Source organism: Larus michahellis, chromosome 4 (assembly GCF_964199755.1).
Source record: "Larus michahellis chromosome 4, bLarMic1.1, whole genome shotgun sequence".
NCBI classification, from domain to species: domain Eukaryota; kingdom Metazoa; phylum Chordata; class Aves; order Charadriiformes; family Laridae; genus Larus; species Larus michahellis.
Window position 1 is genome coordinate 71,564,140 of NC_133899.1, and position 21,914 is coordinate 71,586,053.

At 37.8% G+C, this 21,914-nt stretch overlaps 1 protein-coding gene across 2 annotated transcripts in view; it reads right to left on the reverse strand.

The window, feature by feature from the left end:
• The window catches only part of PTPN21 (protein tyrosine phosphatase non-receptor type 21), a 43,262-nt gene extending 21,462 nt beyond the window's left edge, over positions 1-21,800 (reverse strand). For both annotated transcript variants that reach the window (XM_074585458.1, XM_074585457.1), the window contains exons 1-6: positions 21,352-21,800; positions 17,312-17,678; positions 6,923-7,092; positions 3,953-4,050; positions 1,353-1,420; positions 836-906 (exon numbers count right to left, since the gene is read on the reverse strand). In XM_074585458.1, the coding sequence (XP_074441559.1) occupies positions 836-906; positions 1,353-1,420; positions 3,953-4,050; positions 6,923-7,092; positions 17,312-17,491 (587 nt within the window). In that variant the 5' untranslated portion in view covers positions 17,492-17,678; positions 21,352-21,800. The remainder of the gene's footprint in view (positions 1-835; positions 907-1,352; positions 1,421-3,952; positions 4,051-6,922; positions 7,093-17,311; positions 17,679-21,351) is intronic.
• Between the last annotated feature and the right edge of the window lie 114 nt (positions 21,801-21,914).

Sequence of the window (21,914 nt, forward strand, 5' to 3'; positions counted from 1 at the left end):
TAAAGGTAATATTTTTTTTAATTAGACCAACTGCCAAAGACAGTTTTCTCACAGACTTGCAGTAGCGTCACGGGGATTAAAAGCTTGTGTTTCCCTGCCTACCTCAGTTGATCTCATAAAAGACATCATCGCTACCTGCAAAATCATGTCATGCTCTTTCTTATGTCTCTGAACACTTTTTCAATAATCAGTCTTTACTTTTTGTTTCTTTACTTTTTCCTAATGTCATGCAGATTAAGTTTTCTTTCCTGCACCTTAACCATCCAATCTTGTTACAAAAGCATTTCAACGACAAATGGCTTTGAAATTCTCAAGCAATATTTTAAAGCAATACAGGCAAATATAATCACTATTACTCACATAGGCACAAACATTTTTCACTGATGAACTGACAACTTAACTTTCCTTCACTTTGAACTACTGCATATTACCTATCTTTACTTAATATCAAAAGCATTCTGGCACAATGACTGCCTCTACATTTCTACTGCTCTCACTATCTGCCAAGGCTGTTTATCAAGAAACATCCTTACTGAGGTCACAACTTCATATAAACAACTTTCAGAAACATTATAGAGGTGAAGTCACACTGTTAAATTGTGTCCTGTATTCTTAATTTTCAAGCAGAGTCCTCTAATTTATTTTAATGGTCATTCTGTTCTCTCTTCACTTTCATTCAGCAAAAATTCTTGTAATTTTAATGCAGATGTACCAGTGAAAAAATGACTTAAATGGGAAGTGAAATTAGTCCAACTACCTTCTGAGATTCCCAACTTCCTGAGCTACCACAGCAATCACATTAAAATTAAGCAATAAAGAGTTCTAGAAATGGTACCTGTACTTCTGATGTAGCAAGGCAACTTTCTGTGTCGCTTCTTCCAATATTTTTTCTTCTTGTAGCCAACCCTTAAGATAGCATTTATAGAATGAAATACAAAAATTTCTACAAAATTAAATGGTTATAGTTTCTTTACACAAGCAAATCGACCCTCCACTCTACTCTTGGGCCTTAGATGTTGTAATATGTACACAAACAAAACCAAAAAGCACAAACACTGTTTTGAAGTGGTTTTACTCACTTTCCCATCTCCACACCAACCCTTTTTTTCAGTGTAATAGACAACAAAATCGCAAAGATCTTGCAATATCTTTGCTCCCGTCTAACATAAAGCATCTTATCTCACTCCAGACTCAAAGAAAACCTTTACTGATTTGGATAATCTAGGGACCAGTAAGCAAGATGAATCATGGAGTCTTTAATAATGATTTACATTTACCAATCTAAAGAAAGATTTAAATTTAAATTTATCAACTTAAGAATTTAAATTTATTAATTTAAAGTAAGTACTTACCACTGGAAACAAAGCAAATCTTTGTAGAAACTCCTGAGATTCATACTGATCATAGTCTCCAAAATCAGCTAAAAAATAAAAAATTTCTTGGATTCAAACATTTATAACAAAATGATTCAATACCCAATTAATTGCAGCAGGATCTCCAAGTAGCAAATCTCCATCCTATTGAACTACGATCTGAAAGTAAAACAACGGAACAAACTAACCAGTAATGCTTATGAAGAGGACAAGTAAAAACACATCCCACCTTTTTATCTTGTTCAGAAAAATTGATAACACTCCTTGTGAATAGGAAAGAAGATGAAATGATAAAACTCAGAGTGTTGCTCCAAGTTCCTTAGTTCCCTTGGGTTTTATTTGTTTTTTTAAACGCAGAATGGCTGAGGTTGGAAGGGGTCTCTGGAGATCTAGCCCTACGATAGGTCAGCTACAGCAGACTGTCACAGAGCCTTCTCCAGTCAAGTTTTAAATACAGAGGATGGGGACTTTACAGCTTCTCTGGGCAACCTGTTCCAGTGTCCTACCACCCTCACAACACAAAACTTTTGTTTAAACTAAATTTCCTGTATTTCAATTTGCTCCTGTTACCTGAGAAGAGTCTAGCTCCATCTTCTTTACTGCCTCATGCCAGATACTTAACTACTTACAGTATAGCACTGGCAGACTGCCGTAACTTGCGGCTGGACAAAAACACTGCACAGAGCAGCTGGAGCACTCTTCCACTCTCAAGCCTTCTACAGCTCCCTGCACACAGACGTGCAAAAAAAGTGGGACCCAGAAGCCTTTCCAGACTCAGAGGCATGCTCAGAAGGGACTTAATAACAGTGTTGATTTTAATAACAGTTTTGATTTTACTTCATGCCAAAAGGCATCCAAATGAATTTGCATCTTTTTCTGTTTCCAGGAAAAAAACTGCCAACGTTTCAAAGAGGAGAAATAAACCAGTCTAAATTGGAAAAGTTATCTACCAGTCTCACAGGAGAAACTGTGGAACAGCAGTCTGTATGGAATGGCTGCTCCCAAAAACATAAACACAGTCCCCAAGTATACAGATCCTATTTACATTACCACAGATTCTCATCCATAATAGTATAACTTTAGAGACACTTAGGAACCAACTTTGTATTAAGCATTAACAATTAATATGCAAGTTATTTATGATGAAAGGGGAGAACCTGTGACACCCTACACCAACGCAGCACTTCACATAAAGTAGTGTTTAGAATTAGGCTATTGTAATTATTTCAAATACAGATCATTCTTGAAACCAGTTCACTCAAAATATCAAACAACTGCTTCTGTTCGTTCGCCAACTAAAATTAACTAACCTACCTGGTATAAGCTACTTCAGTCATCGGAGCACATTAATTTAGAACCTGCGTTTTTTCCAAGTTGTTTTTTCACTGTGTTATCAACACATACAGTTTCTTTCTTACACAAGACTGAAAAAGGAATGTGAAAGCTAAAAGGATAAATATTTTCCATCTGGAAAGAGGATTATATTGAAAGATTTCTATAAACAACTCACTGAGCAGAGAGATACTTACACGGCCTAAAGATATGAAAATAACAAAGCAAGATTTTGTCAGTTGAAGACCATTAAATCCTGGCTTGGATTAAACAGATTCACAGTTATATAAACAAGGTACTAATATAATTCACCCTACTTCACTGCTAACCACATTTTCAAAAAACACAATCATCATCTTTAATGTGATACTACCAACACATATAATTAAAAAACACAAAAAACCTTAAGTTGTATGCACTGTCAATGATTTCAGTCCTTTTCAATTTTGGCAGAGTTACAATTGCTGTTAGAAATACTGGAGTGGCATTCACTGTGAAGCATTATACAAACACATTAAACAAAGCTGTTGCCATGAAAAACTTTTATTTTGAGAGATTTAAGATCGAACAAGCATGTTAGCAAGGAACACCAGACATGATTATTGCAGACAGACTTAGGACTGGTGGTTCTCTAGTGCATACTCTGTCCCATCTGTCCCCAGTTAGGAAAAATAAAGCACCCATTTTCATGTAGGTATCACAGAAATGGGTCTTCAGGAGCGATTTGAACATGGGAATTGTTAACAATTCCCATGCATACCAACAGTCTTGCATACTAATTTGAAATGATCTTAGGTGCTAGGATATTTGAGAGAAAAAGTGGAGATACAAGTACTACTGTTCATTCAAATTTGCTTATTTATTAAAACATGTCTCTTTCTCTTGTTACCATGTCAGAATAAAGAGTCTTCATTAACAGAAACAGATGAAAGGTCTGTCGATGGAAGCAGACGACTAAAGCCTTTGCCTCCAAAGGAACTCCAATGCCTAATTTAAACCGAACTCCTAAAAACATGTGTCAGATACCAAGGTACACCACTGAGGACTGCACAGAAATAGCAGGAAGTTAGGGGCCACTGATCCCACTGTTCTCCTTCCTCGGTCCATATGACAAAGTTCTCAGGAGAAAGCCTTTCATAACTTACTGAATCAGGTCTTTGAGCAATGAATAGAAAACATGCAATAGAAAATATGTCACTGAAGTTTCTAACACAACATTAGCTAATTGGCACAATTGCCTTACTTACCCTGAACAGCTAAACCAGCCAGATGTATTGCTTGTTCCAGTGTGCAAGGAATGTTGCCCTCCAAGATGTCTTTCTTTAATTGCAAATAATACTGATACCTACACGGGAAAAAAAGAAAAAGCTAACTCTCTTAATTTAAAGACAGTGCTGATGAATATGCCTGCATTTCCTATTCCTCTCTGCATTCCCCAGCTTGGGAGGAGGGTAGTCTTCCTCATCATTCGGACCCACTATTTCATGGTCTTTGTTAACTCCTCCCTTAGCTTTCATATAGCACTGCAGAATCAAATACCACTACCTCTTAAAACAAAGAATCTCCATAATTTCTATCTACTGTCATACCCTCGTATTTTTTTTTATTTTTACCTCTTCCTTCCTTAATATTCTTATGATCTCCTCTTTACAGTGATCACTACACTTCTGCAGTATAGCTGCATTCTCTTCCAACAGCTCTAACATTCCACAGCCCTTCGCTCACAATAGTGACTTTCATTTCTGCATTACAACTTCTAAGTACATTTTGTTCTCACTTTCAAGGAACCATTTTTTCCTTTAATCTGACCTTTTCACCGAGTCATCTTTTGTACATGCAACCACTGCTAGCTGTACCATTTGCCCACAGTCTGAACGACTATTTTCTTGAATTCTGTTGCCCCTTGCAGCCATCCATGGAACACCCTATCTTGAGTCCAAAACACCTCAAAACTCAAAAATGCCATTATAGCTACACAAACGTTGCCAAGAAGGACATTTATCTTCTATGAGTCTAGTTTTAAAAGCTTCTTAACTTCCTCATATTGTATGTTAACTCTTGTGAAGTAAGGTTTTAATCCTGAGAACGTGGAAGCATGTGATGCAATTCGTTCAGTGATTAGAAAGGTCAGGTAAATTCCACATGAATTTTGATCAGGCTAGAAGATGGCTCTCTTCCCTCACTATTTAACAGCCTGTTAAATACAGTGACATTTTATAAATATTGCTTAGACTTTTCTGGATCCTACTACAAAAAAGCAGTATTGTATATGGTAGTAGATAACAACCTTACACAAGACAAACAAAAACAGCTGGGACTAAGCCCAGGCCTTAACAAAATAAAAAAAAAAAAAGGATGGAAAGTGGAAAAAGCCTCTGCATTTGGGGAAATAAATCTTCCCACTCAAGCAGTAGTACATAAGCTCTTTCCATATAACTGCTATTAAAAATAAACATACAGAGAAGAATCTTGACACTACCTCATGATAGTACAAATACCATCTCTGTTGTCTATGACATTTCCATTTCCTGGTATACATTAAACACATCATAGAACCACAGAATACCAGGTTGGAAGGGACCTCAAGGATCATCTGGTCCAACCTTTCTTAGTAAAAGCACTGTCTAGACAAGATGGCCCAGCACCCTGTCCAGCCGAATCTTGAAAGTGTCCAATGTTGGGGAATCCACCAATATAATTTGCTTAAATGTGCTCAATCTCATTTATGTCGAAAAGGGATGAAAAAACTTCATGGATTTCTAAAACTAATCCAGACTCTATCATACATCAAAGAAAGCACCATCCTCTAGGACTTGAGTATAAAGTTGGCACATAAATTCCTACTTTCTACATGGCAGTACACTGCAAAATTGCTGTTAAAACTCCAGCATAAACATCATATTCTTTAACTCAATTCCAGAGAAGAATATTCAAGGTTTTTCAGGAAATTTAGCTATTCAACGCAACATCATGACATTTATCTTACTGTAATGCATCCTAGTACACCAACAAGCACAGAATTGGAACCAAAGATTTATTTTATTTAAAAAAAAAAAAAAAGAAAAAGAAAAGAAAAAGAAGAAAAAAGACCACTAGAATGACTTTTTAGACCAGTAAAATTGCTGACGAAAAGCCCAAAACTTTAAGAGTTTTCGGAAAGAAAATAATCGTACAGAAATTATGCATAAAACAAAAACTAAAGCTGCCAGGCATTAAGCAATACATTACAGCACCAGTGTCTGCACCAAGAGGTTTATCTGCCTGAAAAGCTTACACACCACAATTAGTGGGAAAGGTCTCTGGCAAGGTATTTTAGTACCACAGTATATAAGGACAGTTTCATGTAACCACAGAATAAATTAAGCTGGAAAGGACCTCTGGGTGATCATCTGGTTCAACTACCCATTCAAAGCAGGGCCAACTTGAAGGTAGCAGCTTAATTGGGCTAATTAATGCAAGCACATATTTCTGAAATAACAAATACATGCTTGTAAACCAGTTACTGGTTTTGTACTTATTTGCCTGTTGAAAACAATAACTAAATCAGAATAACCATACACATTAAGACACTAGAAGCCAATGTACAGGCCCATAGGAATAACTGGCCGGTATATATGCTCAATTTTACTTTTCCCCTGCAGTCAGCACCACTTATGTGATGTTCCCCAGATTCACAGTAGAAATGGATATATGGTATCAAAACTACCATCCATCTTCATTGCCCAGTGATACACAAAAAAATCACAAGCTGAAGCTTAGCCTGTAGTTTGCCAATGTATTGTACTGAAAGCACAGAAAGTACTGAAAGCAAAATAAAGGAAAGCATGGCTCAATAAAATCTGCACGTGCTTTGTGCAGGATTGATGTCCCCAAAAGCAACATATGGCTCTTCTAAACAAAAAAAAAAAAAAAAGGGGGGGGGAGACAAACATAAAGGGACTAAAACAATTAAAAGTCTGACCATGCAAGTATGGCTATTACTGAAAACAGGTTTGAACAGATTCCTAAAACCACCAAAAAGGTAGTTGTTTGCTTAGTTTATCACATATCTTAAGTATTCGAAAGGGAAATAAATACACAGTTTGAACATAATTTCTGCCTAACATAATAATTTCCATTTCTATAGAGGTAGGGGAGTGGAAAGCAAACAATTTTTCAATAAACCATACATTTCAGAATGCTGAAAGCAAAATTATAGACACATGCATGAAGTTTACCTGGTAATCTCCTGCTGAAGCTGAGAAACAGTAGGCACATAGAACACTACTCCAAAATACACAGTTGGCTCCAAGGCATATTTGTCCAGCTGCTTTTTCAGAGGCTTGTCCAAATCTACCCATCTGCGCTGATTCTGCTTATTGTAATACCACAGACTGAAATATGTAATCTGAAAAAGAAGCATTTCCATGATGAAAAAAGTTAGTATTGCAATATTAGATAAAATAGATTGTATGAAAATCTTGCTACTTAGAAATAAAGGTTTTGAAACACTAAGGCTATGAGTTATTGAAAACTTAGAGAACTGGAGAGACATTTAATATCAAAAGCAGTCATTACTTCCAGATAAGCAATCCACATACATAAGCAAACCTACTCTTTATTTGCAAACAGTCCCTGACCCTGTTGTGGCAACTCACAGCTGTTAGTAGTAAGCACTTGTATGTGACAGGAAAACTAAAGGAACTGAGGAAGGCAAATAGAAAATGACATCGGACAGCAAAAGAGCAAAGTATGGCTTCTCTGGAGAACTGGCAGACAGGCTCACGTGGGATGCTGAAGGACAAAAGAGCATAGGACAGCTGGTCAGTCAAAGACAAGCTCATTAAAGTACATGCATGGCTCATCCCATGAGCAAGAAAATGACCAGGTACAGCAGCAAGCTACCTTGCCTGAGCAGGCAACCCTAAATACAGTATACCCTGGAACAGATTGCCCCGAGAGGCTGAGGGATGTCCATCCCTGGAATGTCAAAATCCCACTGCACAAAATCTTGAGCAACACAATCAAATTTAAATGTTCACTTTAAATGTTCACTTTAAATGTTCCACTATGTTCAAACTGATTAAAATCTGCTCCTGCAGTACGTATTTCATTCAGTTCTGGACCACCAAACAGATGTGTACTGGAAAATATTCTTGTCATTATCACAGCAAAACTAGAAATCATAATTACAAGTTTTTCAGTTGAGGGAGGGAGAGATAAGGGAATGCTACAAAATAATAATTATGTCTGTAGGCATTTACATGGAAATTCTCCAAGTCCATATTACTATATGTAGAAAGGGTAGAAATACCAACACCTTAATCCAACACTTTTCTTTACATATTTTCAGATGTTTTTAATTTATACAAAATAAAGCTATTAAGGATAAAGTTTTATAAAACAACAGACTGTTATTCATCATAATGATTTTTTTTTTACGTCAATAATTTCTGTTACTTAGACTTGGAAAAATTATCTACCTAGCAAACAAAGTATTTACTGTTGTTTTCTCATAAGCTCTAGCATTTTGATGCTTTGAAGCACAGATTTGAAATGCACTAAGGAGCAACAGCTGATAGTAGAGAAAGGCCACTTTAGTACTTTCCTGAGAAAACTCGCCTATATACACATCTGAAAATTCATTTACCTACATCTTCTTAGTTTATAGCCTAAACAGGATGAACAGTCAACCCCCATGGAATTCTAGCTATCCCTTACAGCTCTGACAGGCTGACTATGCATGTAATAGTCACAGCATGGGCAGGTATGCTACATACCAAACCTCAAGGACAGCAGTGAAGTCAATGTTCCATATCGGCACAGATCATTGAGTAATTTGGCGCACAAAAGTCAGGGTGTAGCATTAAATTAATAAAACCATCTATTCCATAAAAGCATTTCCTCTGGGAAACTAGAAAACTGCAAAATTTTAGCCAATTCCAAAGCATAATGTTCCTTTGACATTGCATACTGGCAAAAGGTACTTCCTTGCCCCTCTCTAAATTAGCATCAACACAGTTTTAAGTGATTGTTGGTGGGTTTTGGTGGGGTTTTTTTCCCAATGTTTTAAAAAAAAAAACAACTCTAAATTATAATTACTGTTACCATGTAATTGCAAAATCAGTATTCAGAAGACAAAAAAAAAAATTTAGGATGAATTCTGACCATTTAACCTTAATCAAGATGCCTTCTGCAAACTCTAAGACAACTTTGGTCCTATTTGATAAAAAGGGAGGCTATAATACAAAAATTAAATTAAATTGGAACTGTTCATAGAAGAAAAAAGCAGTTTTTCCAGTATAGTGGAAGATATCTGGAGGAAAGGCAGAATGCTGATATATATACAAGATAGTTTAACGGTTGGGGAAGTTTAAAAATTACCATAGAGGAACAGACTGTATTCCCACATCAGAAACAGAGTTCTCTTGTAAAGAAAATCCTACAAATTAAATTTTTCACAGGTAGACACTGTGCGGTCTTCACTTCTGAATTCTGCAAACCAAGAGTCAAATTTAAGAAGTCATAAATACTTCAACTTCAAGAGGACAAAAGAAATATGGCTCTGAATACAAATACTATAAACAACACTGTTTTCTAAATTTCTCAGTCCAGGTGCACAAAGTTTGCTGATACCTTAGAAAATATTCGCTTTTATTTCTGTGATTTAATCCATCAACCATAAGATACAGGGTGTGTTAACCTCTGGCACCCCATAAGAACATTGAGAAGACAACAGTATCTTAAGATTCCATAAGATGTCAGAAATTATAACAGTACTATGACACAAACTCCATTAAGGAAGAAATATTGTGTTCACTGCAACGTCACCATAAAATGAAAGCCAAACAAAACATTATGGACCAAAGCCTGTCTTCTGACTTGTATGCAAACCTTTCACTTGACTTCAAGGGCAGAATTTGATCCTGTGAGTTTTCGGAGGAGCTTATGCACCCTGGAATATTCGCACTGATTAAAATAGAATCCATTTTTATTCATTGCTAAAACATTTTATTATTAGCAGCTCAGGACAACACCCAATTCTAAAAAGAATGTCATGACATAATTCTTAAAATATGTTAAGCTGTTAAGATTAACACTACTTTGAGGTTCATTTATTTTAGTGACTTATTCATGACTCAACCCCTTTGAAGAAAATCAAATAGAAATAAAAAGAAAATAATTTCTGCAGTTACGTTCTACCTAGCTCCCTTCTGTCACTGCAGACAAGAATAGTAAGCATTTTTGAATAAAAGATAAAGTTATCAGGAACGCAAAAGTACCAAAAGTCCAACACAGCATTACATGAAGTCAACCAGACTTCCTAAGCTAAGCAGAGGTGCTTTGTTAGGTATGAGTGCCACAAAACTACATTACTGTAGGTGACTAGATTATATCTTTTCGTATGATGTATGATGAAAGTCAGAGAAGTGGGGCTGACCAGTCTTCAGAAAAGACTCAAATAAAATCTCACCGTGGACTTCAATTGCCTAAGAGCGAGGTATAAAGACGACAGAGCCAGACTCTTCTTGGAAGTGCTCAGTACAAGTATGAGAAGCAGTGGGCACAAGCTGCAACGTGGGAAATTCCAACTAGATCAGGAAAAAAATTTCACAACAAGACTAGCCAAACATTGGAACAGTTAGCCCAAAAAGGTGTCAAATCTTCATCCTTGAGACACTCAAACTCACTCAGGCAATCCCTGAGCCACCTGATCCAAGCTGGCCTTCCTGAGCAAAAGGTAGGATCATGCAACCCTAAGATGGCCTTCCAACTCAAACTATTACATGATTCTATGTCATTATAGAATTGGTGCTGACAAAGAGAAACAGCTTACTGAGAAATTCTTGGATATAAAGTAACCAACCTATTTTAAAAAAAAAGTGTTATCCTTTATATCTTTTATAAAATCATTAAAAACTGAGCTTTAAATCTTAAAATTCTCATCAGTTTCCATATCTATTGAACATACTTTGCTGTTCCTCATCTGTTTTGTAATCTGAAATGGAAGCAGTGAGATAGTCCTTCTTCCATATACCAACTGCCTGGTACTAGTTAGCTACAACTAACTGCTTCATTTCATTTTATTTTCCATAATATGGATCAGCCTCATCCCTAATATAACTCCACTGTGGCTCTAATCTAAATACAATTTGTATCTATCAGTTGTTCTGATTAGCAGTATAAAAAAAAAAGTTTTAATATAGAATCTCAGGGTCTATTTTGGTCACAGCTTACGCTATCTAGAAAAGAAATACAAATGACAAAGGTATATATCAGGTATTAAATGCATGTAATCGTCTCACCTGAGGTAAACAGCACCTATTATGATCCCCAAACTCAACTATGTTTCCCACTTTCTGTCAATATAATATAAAGTTATGTTCCTTGGGACTTTGAGACAACACTATTACTACCATCGGGGGGGGGGGGCAGGGGGGGAGGAAGGAAAAAAATAATAAAATCATTCCCTATAAACCCTCAGATTAAAGGAAAAAAAAAAAAACCAGCCACTTTTTGTTGATGGAAGCAGGGAGGAAAATAGACTTTACCACACAATCCCCTCAGGCGTAGCAGTATTCAAAGTTTACTTCAAACTTATGTATTTAATTATATATTTCCCAGCTAATTTTCATAGCTTATATTATAAATCTTACAGAATATCTTACAGGTTACAAATAGACTGGAATGAGAATTGTTTTCTAATTGTTTATTAAAACAGTGCCTTCTGATTAATGCAATCTGCTACCTGCCTCAAGGGTACAGTGACCTGAGGAATCAACACCCTAAGATGAGAGCTAAGAAATTTAAAAAAGAAAGCAATAACAGGGTTTACAGAAGAATGCAGTCAAAATATATTTTCAGGCTTTTCCTGTTTTACACTGGTACCTACAAATAGGTAGGTACAAAACAAGCCATGAACCTTTCCTGAACAGAGTGCTGAAAACGCCTTCTCATTACTGAAGGATAAGAACTGCAGTTGGACTTACAAAATCCCAGTTAGCCCAAAGGCTCCACTGCGTCTAGCTTTATTATATGCTTGGATACAAAACAGCTCCTGCCATCAGAATATCACAGTTTATTTAAACTGCGTGCAGGAGAACTGGGTAAATAATCTTGTACTACACATAACTGCCAGATAGCAAGTGAAAGCTTTACCCTACGTCCAATGTTAAGAACTACAAAAGGACACAACAGGCCCTGAAAATTCTCCAGAAACTCCACTCTTATCACAGCAGACAACCTCCTGCACAAATCTTCCCAGTCTCTAGGGCAGAAAGGATTTGGAGCAGCCTGGACTGGCCAGTGTACAAGATCCAAGCCTTCCTGGAAGTGGTGGAGAAAGAAATCTGCAAGTCTTGCCACGTACCAGCCAAGTGGAAAGTTGCACCCCTCTGCATACTACCATGACCAATTCTTCTTGCAGTAAAGGGAGGACCGCTGGCTGTACTCATAAAAATCCCTCCCTTGAAGCTACTCACTTTAGGGTACTTTTGCTTATACTATTTTTGTTTTTCTAGTACAGGCAAGATCTTCAACTGTAGCTGCAGGAGGGAGTGTTTAGCAGGGTAGCTATATGAAGACAGAGAGAAGTCAGTCTTAAGTCTTAGTTCTTTCATAATGTAAAAGTTTTTTGCAATACACCACCCACAATTACATTCTCCTAATTACTCCAACATCGGTTTCACAAATACTATTTAAACAAAGCAATTGCCAACTATAGCTTAAAGCAAAACTGCAGGGATAAGAAATAAACAAACAAAATCAATACGTTGCAAGGTAATCTGACATATTCTAATTTATTCAACTAAAACATTGCACAAATCACAATACACGGTGTTACACACCCTTCAAGTATCTTGAATAAATGGTCTTCTGACAGGCAAGGCAGATTCTACTCATCAGTACATTAGAGAAAGGTAAACAGGCTAATTTACAAGCTAGAGCACAATACCTTCATAGTGCATAGACTACATTATATCCCAATTAAGACAGATTTTAACCTCTTGCAGAAACAGGCCACTTATCAATCAACATGACCAAGAAATGTAGAAACATAGGTTGTTTTATTTTTAAATTGTGTTATTTTTTCCCCACCGCTGACCAAGGCTCTGAGAAGGATGGACTTACATACCTGCTTTTGACTCACACCTTACACAGCACTGATATTAAAAGAAGTACTGTGTTCCCATTCATCAGAGGCTTAAATTCTCATTACTTTACAGTGGGGAAAAGCAAAATTTCAAAGTAGTCTAAAAATACTAAACAATAAACTAATGTCTTTGCTTCACAAGTAAAGAAAACCTGTGAAAATTAGTATAAAACTGTACAGCGATTCACAGACATTGCGACAGTGAAAAAATACAATTAAAGTGTTAAATTCAAATTCTGACTTAACTTTATAAAAAAGCTAAAGAAATCAGGAGATAGGCTTCCCACTTGCCACTATTGCTTTCATGGAAAAACATTGATTTTGTGCTGCTCAGTGCAGTGAGGCTGAGTGCAAATACTATACCTGAACGTATAGCTTTTTTCCTTCAAAAAAAATAAGAGCTACAATAGTTGCACTGATGCAATTACTAATTTTTGGCTGAGTGCTCTTCCCTTCAATTTATCTTGGCTCCTAAATTACAATTCCAGCATACTTATAATTAATGCGTGTTTAAGATGGAGTCAAGTTTGTTTTTCAATAAAGTAGCATCTTTTAAATTAATTAATTACACGTGGAAGGTCTGCATTTTTTATACACATTCCTCCATGACAATTTCTCCTTTCCTAATTTTAACAAAAATTTTGTTCAGAGGCACAACCACAGCTGTTCAACTATGAGCACTGCTTCTCTTATTTCTCCAAGCATTAGCTAATTTTTTGTCAGACTTTGTTAAAAGGCATAAACATAACTATGGTTGTGACCTCCCTGTCATGACTTGGCCCAACTTTTATTTGCCAGCCATTATGGTTATTGATATATACATATGTAAGAATATTTATGGTTGCACTTGGCCTTATTTTAAAAACACTCTTTATGAACGCAAAACACACATTTAAGAAACCACCACACTGAATTAAAGGTATTTTTGTGTTTTCTTTAACCAAGAGATGATACTTCAGAATCCAGAGCAAAGTTTTACAGCATAGTTCAAGCATTTCTGAAGCAATGTTTCACAACTTCGAAGTTATTCAGGACCCGCATAACCTTGATTCCTTCTTTCCCATTCACATCCAAAACAAACACAGGAACTTCCATATGCACAACATACTCTCCACAGAACTTCCCTACCATCAGTTCTTGTCCTTGGGCCCAGATCTCTCCCACATATCTGCAGTTAAATCAGACTCTGCTTGTATGCAGTAGCAGAATTTGCCCCTTCTTTCTGGTTTAGAAGTGTTATTAGAAAGCAGAAATAGAAGATGATCCAGCAAGAGAGGTAAATCAGCTGTAACATCTCCTGCTAAACATCCTATAGATATCTAGCTCTATAAATATTTTTTAAAATATTTCTATATTTTCAAGTATTTAATTTGTATAGTCATGCCCTAGATGCAAGATGAGCAGTGTTGCAGATACTTTTTAAGATAGTTAACAATCAGAGCTCTCAGCAGTTTTTCAAAACTTGAAATTCCAGAACAGTTTTCTGCAACGAATACAGCTTTTTGCATGCATCAGGTTTGGTTATGGTTCTCTCACAGGATAAAAGACAGGCTGCGCTACAAAGGGTAAGTAACTTCTGCTCCCTGTTCCCTTTGGCTTCTTCCCCCAGTTCCTCAGTTTAAGAGAGCTGGATTACATACCCGTTTGCTGATGAGTCACATTCTGGGAATACCAGAAGATATTCGTCTTAGTTTAATGCATTCATTTCACTTTTCTCTAAAGTCTACCATTCAGTAAAAAAATTGTCAACACGCTTAAGACTTCCTAAGCCCTAGCTATGTGTCCATACTAGTATAAAACTTGGAAATTCAGAAGTACTAATTGGAAAACCAAAAGAAAACCAGTGTTTAGCCCCACAAAGCATAATTTGAAGACTACTCATTTACATAAAGATCTGTTAAAACAAGTATCTTAAAAGATGGCACAGCATTAAAAATAAGCCGTTCAATTCACCTTCCAAATTCAGTAATTGCAGGCTGTTCCGGAGAGAAAGACACACTTACAAATTTTACCATTCAATGTGTAAAAAGGTAGAAATCCCCCTCATGCCTTCTGCAATAAACTCTTTTGAAAGTGCATGGGGACCGCTTGTCATAACTGCATAGCCCATATACAGTAATCTGGAACTGATGCCTCAGTTTTCATAACTGCATTAAATCTCAGTATTCAAATAAACAGTCATACTTTCATGCTTAACACTGAATTCACCCTCACTCTTTAAGGATGCTTAGTGCATTAACAATATGCAAAATCTTATAGAAAGTACATGGTATTTTACTGTATCAAGAACTAATGTTTTTGCAGATTTAAGCAAAGTGCTCAGCAAATTTTTCTTTCTGAAAAGTTTCTACCAAGCAAGCAATCAGGAATGATCCAGCATCTGCTTGGCAAATCTGACTATTTAAGGGCAGAACAACATTTTTTGAATGCAAGCTCTGGAAAGTAATTTATATCCCTACTTTCCATTCCCTTTTATTGTAACACATTTTCCTGCCAAAATAATCCATGCAAGAATGCATGACTGAAGGAATCTGCTCAGAGTTCAATAGTGTACTGTCAACTCCCTTAGTCTGATATATGACTCTTAATTGAGGCAATTGCCATCTTTCTCTTTTTTTCTAAAAAAAAAAAAAAAAAACAACCCAGATTTTTAGGAGTAGCTCCAAACAAAGATAATGAAGAATAGCTGAAAAAAACTGCATCTCCAACACTCTGCGACTAGTTCAATAAAAGCTAGCGGTCATCATTCAGGAAGACAAAGCCTTTGCATTTTGCAAGCCAAATATAGTTAAAATTCTTTACCTTCTGTTGACTTAGCAGTGACATCTAAAAGTGGACAGATAAAACTGACAAACTCCATTCACATAACAATAACTAAATTCTAAATATATGATATCTGATGTATTCTAAGTAAACACTAAGCCTACCAGTGTAGTTAGATTCTCCCTGTGCTAAAAGGAGCAAGATAAAAAAAAAGAAGTCATACTGTTGCACAGAACTGCATGTTTCTAAACCAACTGTACACTGAAAAAAAAATATTTGGAGAATCTACAAGAGTCCATACTGGTATTGAAAACAACCACAGTAAACAAATGCTTAGAGATTAATGGATCCACCTCTATTTCATTTATTTATTATTCTCCAAACAGAAAAAAAAATATTTCTGAAAACTACTGTATATAGCATTTCCTACTGAGAAATCCTACAGTAATGCATACTGGGTACAGTAATAAATGGTTGCAGGATTGAGTCCTAAATTTATTTGCTCAATATTTGAGCAAAGTTATAAGTTCTTGCCATTGCTTGACAATGAAAATATAACATTTTAAAAAAATCATAGTTATTAGACAAAAATTACTCTTATTTTGGTTACCCATGTCTCAGGTTTTCATCCTGTATTTGAATCCCACATTCAAAACACCGTTATATGGCAGACCACATAATAGAGCAAAAGCGTCTTTTTCACAACAATGCTAGAACAGTAAATTTTTATTACAAGTTTCCCCTCTCCTGCCCCACAAAACTGCACATTCTGTCAGTTTAATGACTATAAAATGAATTAAACCTTTTGAGACTCTCATAGGAAATGTCAGTTTACACAGGATTGACAGCATTCAACTACTAAAATTCAAATACTAAAAATCGTTCATATGTTGGTAATCTATGTAGATTTCTATAAACAACACTTTGCAGCTCAGCATTCCAGAAGTAATTCGCTCAATACAGGACATGTATGAATAATCACTACATGTGTGGGAGGAAGAGCAAATCTCAGTTGCAAAAGGATCCTTCAAAATATGAAATAAGGAATTTTTGAGGAAAAAGGCAGGTTACACAGATATATACAGATTCAACTAGCAAACTGTGTTTCCTCATGAGTCCAGCACTCGATCTAAATCACTATATGCTTGCTCCAAGACAGTAAGACAGTGTCTGCAAACATGTTTGTGGTATTTGAACAAGCAATACAAATAGTGGGTCACTGGTACACTTATCACATTTTGTCCCTTAAGTTCTTTTCACAGCACTAATTCATCATAAAGAAATACATGCAAGCAAATAACACTCTCTTTCATATCCTTAGCTAAAAGTTGTCTCAAGTCTCACAGTAATTTTTAACCACATTGCTTAAGGAGAATTTTTTTTTTGTTTTATCCTTTGGGGTTTTTTTAAAACAGCATTTTCAACATTGCCAGGTTTAAAACAGTCACTTTGTTTATCGCTCTAAGCTTCTATTCACTGCCACCTCTCACATGTCCTCCCCCTTGGGCATTCCCTAGCTCTACAACATAAGTTTTGCAACTGTTTTGGACCAATATGATATCCCATAAAGAAAGACCAGAATAGGAAGAAACAAGGGGAAACGGGATAGCTGCTCCAGTAACTAAACTGATTGCCCCAAACGGTATGGAGTCACCACATAAGTCATCTAGCACCAGAGAGGAAGACTGCCTTTGCTGGACAGTTTTCTTACCTCCCGCAATTCAAGCCTCTGAGCCACTGCTTCCAGACTTTCCTGGCCTGTGCTTTCCACCGACAGCGTGAACTCCACAAATTCATTGTTGAGCAGCTGGATACGAGCCACCAAGCAACTCTTGCTGGATACTGTATAACGTCGAGTTCGTTTCAATTTTAACCCAAAAGGTAGAGGCATCTTCTTTTTCCCTCACAGATGGTTACAGATAAAAAGCTACTACCACTGGGACCTTGAGAGGGGACAATTTCCTCTCAAAAGGTAAGGAGCTGTAAAGTCTCCAGAGATCAACCAGCAGCAGCAGTATCCATTAAAGACAAGCAAGTTTTCCACCAAGAGACAAGTAGAAGGGGCATCCACTGGAATCCTAGCAAGGAACAAAAGAGAAAGAGAATAAATACAAGAATCAGAAATACTTTGCCTGAAAGGGGAATGGTAACATGGGAAAAATAACATGTATATTTCTTCTAAATCTAAATAATCAGTCTACTTTTCCAAAATGCAGAGCTGTTACACATTCAAATAATGAAATAAGCACCAGAGTTTCTGGTTTTTCCACAGACACCAGTCTTTGGCAATATGATTTATTTTTTTTTTTACAATTCGCAAGTGAATAATGAGCATTCCTCAAATGTGGCTTCAATGTCTTAAAATAAGTATTTCTAAATTGAAGCAGTACTTAGATGAAATACCTCTACAAAGTCCAAGCTACCTAAGGTATTTCTAATACTGAACAAAGCCATTTTCTTTAAGAGCAAAACCAGCAATCATCTGGCTTGTTTTTCAGAGCAGCATGCAGCCTCAGCCGCTATCTGTCAGATTAAACAAAAAACCAAGCCCCATAAACGATTAAGAAAAAAGAAAGGCAGGAAGAGAGGCATTAAAGCTCACACCTTAGCCATTTCCTACCAGACAATTAAAATCCAATTCCTCTAATTGTCCCCAAATTAAAGCTAGCTGTACCATTATTTCTTACGTCAAACTGCCATACAACGTTTCAGGTTACGCTTTGCCCCACCAAGAAAGCACGTGAACTCTGAGAACCACTTATTTTCTAATTTTTCTTGAAAAACATACTTATTCCCAGCCTAAAGGCAGCCACCCATTTCCCCACCTTTTGCAAACACCTTGGCACCTCCTTTCCCTTCAACTCCGTAACATACAAGCTTCACCTTCCTCTTCTTTTGAGGTTTTTGAGGTGTTTTCTTACCGCGTGCACCCTCGCCTGTGAAATTCGTCGTGATCTCACTAGCGCTGGTTTGCAGCAGCACATGAAAAACATTTTATAAATACAGGGTGGTGGTTTGTTGTTTGTTTTTTTTTCCTACAGAACTACGTGTGCTGAGGGCAGTCGCTACAGCGAGGGGGCTGGGGAGAGAGCGCTTCACACGCTGGAGAGAAAACCCACCATCGCCTCAAGGGGAAGGGTTGAAACGCCTCCCTCAAAGCTATACGTACCCCCGGTCCCCACGTTAACAGCCCAGGGCCCGGCCCCGGGCTGGGACCATCCGGGCTGGGCCGGTGTGGGCCGAGGCAGCGGCTCCCGGGTCGGGGTCCGGCCCGGCCAACGGCCGGCGCGCGGGCAGCCCAACGGCCGCCGCGGCGGCCGTTGGGCTGCCCGCGCGCCGGCCGTTGGCCGGGCCGGGCCTGAGGGGGCCGAGCCGCCTTGAGGGGGAAACTACCCTTCTTCCTCTCATTGTTAGCTGCCGTCGGCCTGGGACCTCTAGTGGCAGCTCCTGAAAGGGGGGAAGAAAAAAAAAGAAGAAAAAAAAAAAAAGGGGAAAAAGAAAACAACCGCCTCCTTGTATTTTCAGGCCGGTAGGCGTTAGCAGCAGAGTTTGCAAGGGATAATTTGGTTTCTGAAGAGTCACAGAATTATCAGGCAGGAGTAACACGAGGATGTGCGTTTATTTGGGGGGTGGAGGGGATCTGCAGATGTAGCGCACCTGTTTTTAAACTCGAAAGTATAGCTATAAACAAATAAGACAGCCATATACTACTTGTACATTTATATACAGCCCTAGAAATTGAGTGTTATTCACCACAACCATAAACGCTTTTGGTTGAAAATCTCGTATCGGACTCCCTACTCCCTTGTAAGCAGCAGGCAAATAAGAAAGGGAGGCTGAAAGACACTAAAGGCCTAAAACGGGGAGAAAGATGAGGCAGCACGGCATTTTTCCTCGATGACATCTTTGCAACCCTACTCCAGAGAATGCCCATAAGCGTACTTCATGACCACGTTTCTAATAATCTGGAAGCACTTCTACTGTCCTACGCAATCCCCATCCTCAACAGATAACCACCTAAAATCTTAATTGAATCAAAATAACTTGGCCCAAACACTAATTTATTTTTGGGTGCAGCAGCAGAATAAATAACAACTGATAGCAACAGGTTTCCCTGAAAAATTTAGGGATACGTGGGGACTCCTCACTTTATTACTCGCTCTGCACTTTGATCCTCCAAATCCTGCCTCCCCGGAGCAGCATGCAGGGAATGCTCCGCAGACAGAAGCTTTTAGTTTCCTGCCCACTGCCAGCAGAATCTCGCACTGGGTTTATTCCTGGCAGATAAACTTTTGGCTGACTGACCTCAGCTCACGTCCCCAGGGCCTGTTTTCCAATACATTCTTACGCACTTTCTTCAGTGCTACAGCAATGAGAAAAAACAACTTACTCATCCTTTTGAAAGCTGCAATCAGAAGTGCAGTGCTGTTTTAATCTCAGTTATTATGCTGTACCAATATGAAAGACATTCAAACTTCCATGCCCCCATCAAGCCGTTAGAAAAGTATTCTAAGGGCATGGAAAAAAAAAAAATTAAAAAAATAATAATCACTAACAAGAGGCTGACCTGAGAGGTGAAATTCCCAAACCATCTAATGTTGACATGAGGCAATCTCAGACTTTCAGTTATTTTGCTATGCGGACAGGTAGCAATGCAAGCATAGGAAGAAAGTTTAGAGCAGAATTTTCAGAACGTGCCAGGAGCGCTCTTCAGGTTATGGTCTGTTGTTTCCATTTATTGCTCTACTGAACATTTACCCTAAACAGTTTCATTGTAACGCAGTACATGTCTGACATAATCTTCATTACTTCTGAAACACATTTGTAACAAGGAAAACTTGAGTAACCAACTTCCATGTCACAAAAGACCAACTCCAAAAAAATAATTCTTGTCATATAATAAATTAACACTGTAGAATAAAGGCAAGTTTGATGAATAATACTGAGGTATCATTCAGTAACTTCTACTGCTAGCCATGCGTACTTCTTGCAAACACAGCTGTGCTGGTTTTATTCAGCGGCAGTGCATTCTGCAATGCTAAGTGCTCTCATATTTACCTTCTGTATTACTTTAAATTCAGACGCATCTGCATTGTTATAAAGCTACTTTAGCAAAAAGAAACTACATTCTGCGAGGAGTTACAAATCCAACTGACAACTCCTACAATAAAAAGCCTTTATTTAGCAAGCCTGGAATTTTCTGTAAGTAGCCCAACTTTGTACATTTATATTTCAACACAAACATCTAGTTTCAAAAATGTCATATTAGAATTTCAGCAACATGGCTGCGACTGACACATGATTATTAAGCACTGTGGTATCTTTCTCCTTTACCTACACCTCTCACTCCCCCCTCGATAATTAGCATTTTACTTTACAAAGATTTTTTTTAAACAGCCTGCATGAATGACAGCGTGCGAAATAAAACTACAATATATGATGCCAAAAAAAGGTTCCTATTATTTCAAATGCTTGAAATACATATATTTATTTCAGAAACATTTGAGGAGCCAAAAAAACCCAGAATACTCCACCCTCCCCTTGTTTTACCAGTTAATCTTTGACATGACTCTTGGACTGAAAGAGCAGCAATAAGCGCCTATCTCAAACCTCCCCTACCTCCAGAAGCACAGTTCCACAGCCTTTACTTTTCAAAAAGTAAGTGCCTGAAACTCCTTAGTCTTACGGTGCACAGCAGAGATCACCCACTAATTATTTTTTTTTTACTGTGTCTGTTTTTTCCCCCCTTACCTTTTGCAGTGATCCAAAGACACCGAGTCTCCTTTCACATACGTGTAGCCAAAAAAAACCCACAGCGCTCCAAGACTGTTTCTCCCGGAGCCATCTCATCGGTATTCCTCGGGAACTGACTTACTGTGTTCCTCTTGTCCGAAACAGCTGCTATCTCGGCTAACCCACCTTCTTCTCAGATCACTCATAGTGAAAACATTCCTCACTTCCTGTCTCAAAAAACTTGCTCTGGATATCATTCCACTGGGTAAAGAGCTGGGGGTGGAAGAAAATATTACAACAAAATAAACCTGTGCCAGCCAGCTCTTCAGGCTGCCTCTTTCATGTGACGCTGCGCTGCATGAGCACAAACTGCGTTCTCGAGAATATTTTCAAATCGCCCGTCTCCGTGTGCCTCTGTGTGTGTGCATTTAATTTCTTTTCCTGGAGGCGTTCCCCTCGGTCTATCCATGCGGAAGGATACGCTGAAAGAATTAAAGCGAAGGCCCGTATGCTTGTAGCCCATTACCTCAGAGAGTTGGAATGCCTGGCAGGGAGAATGTCAGCAATGAACAGCTGCTTCT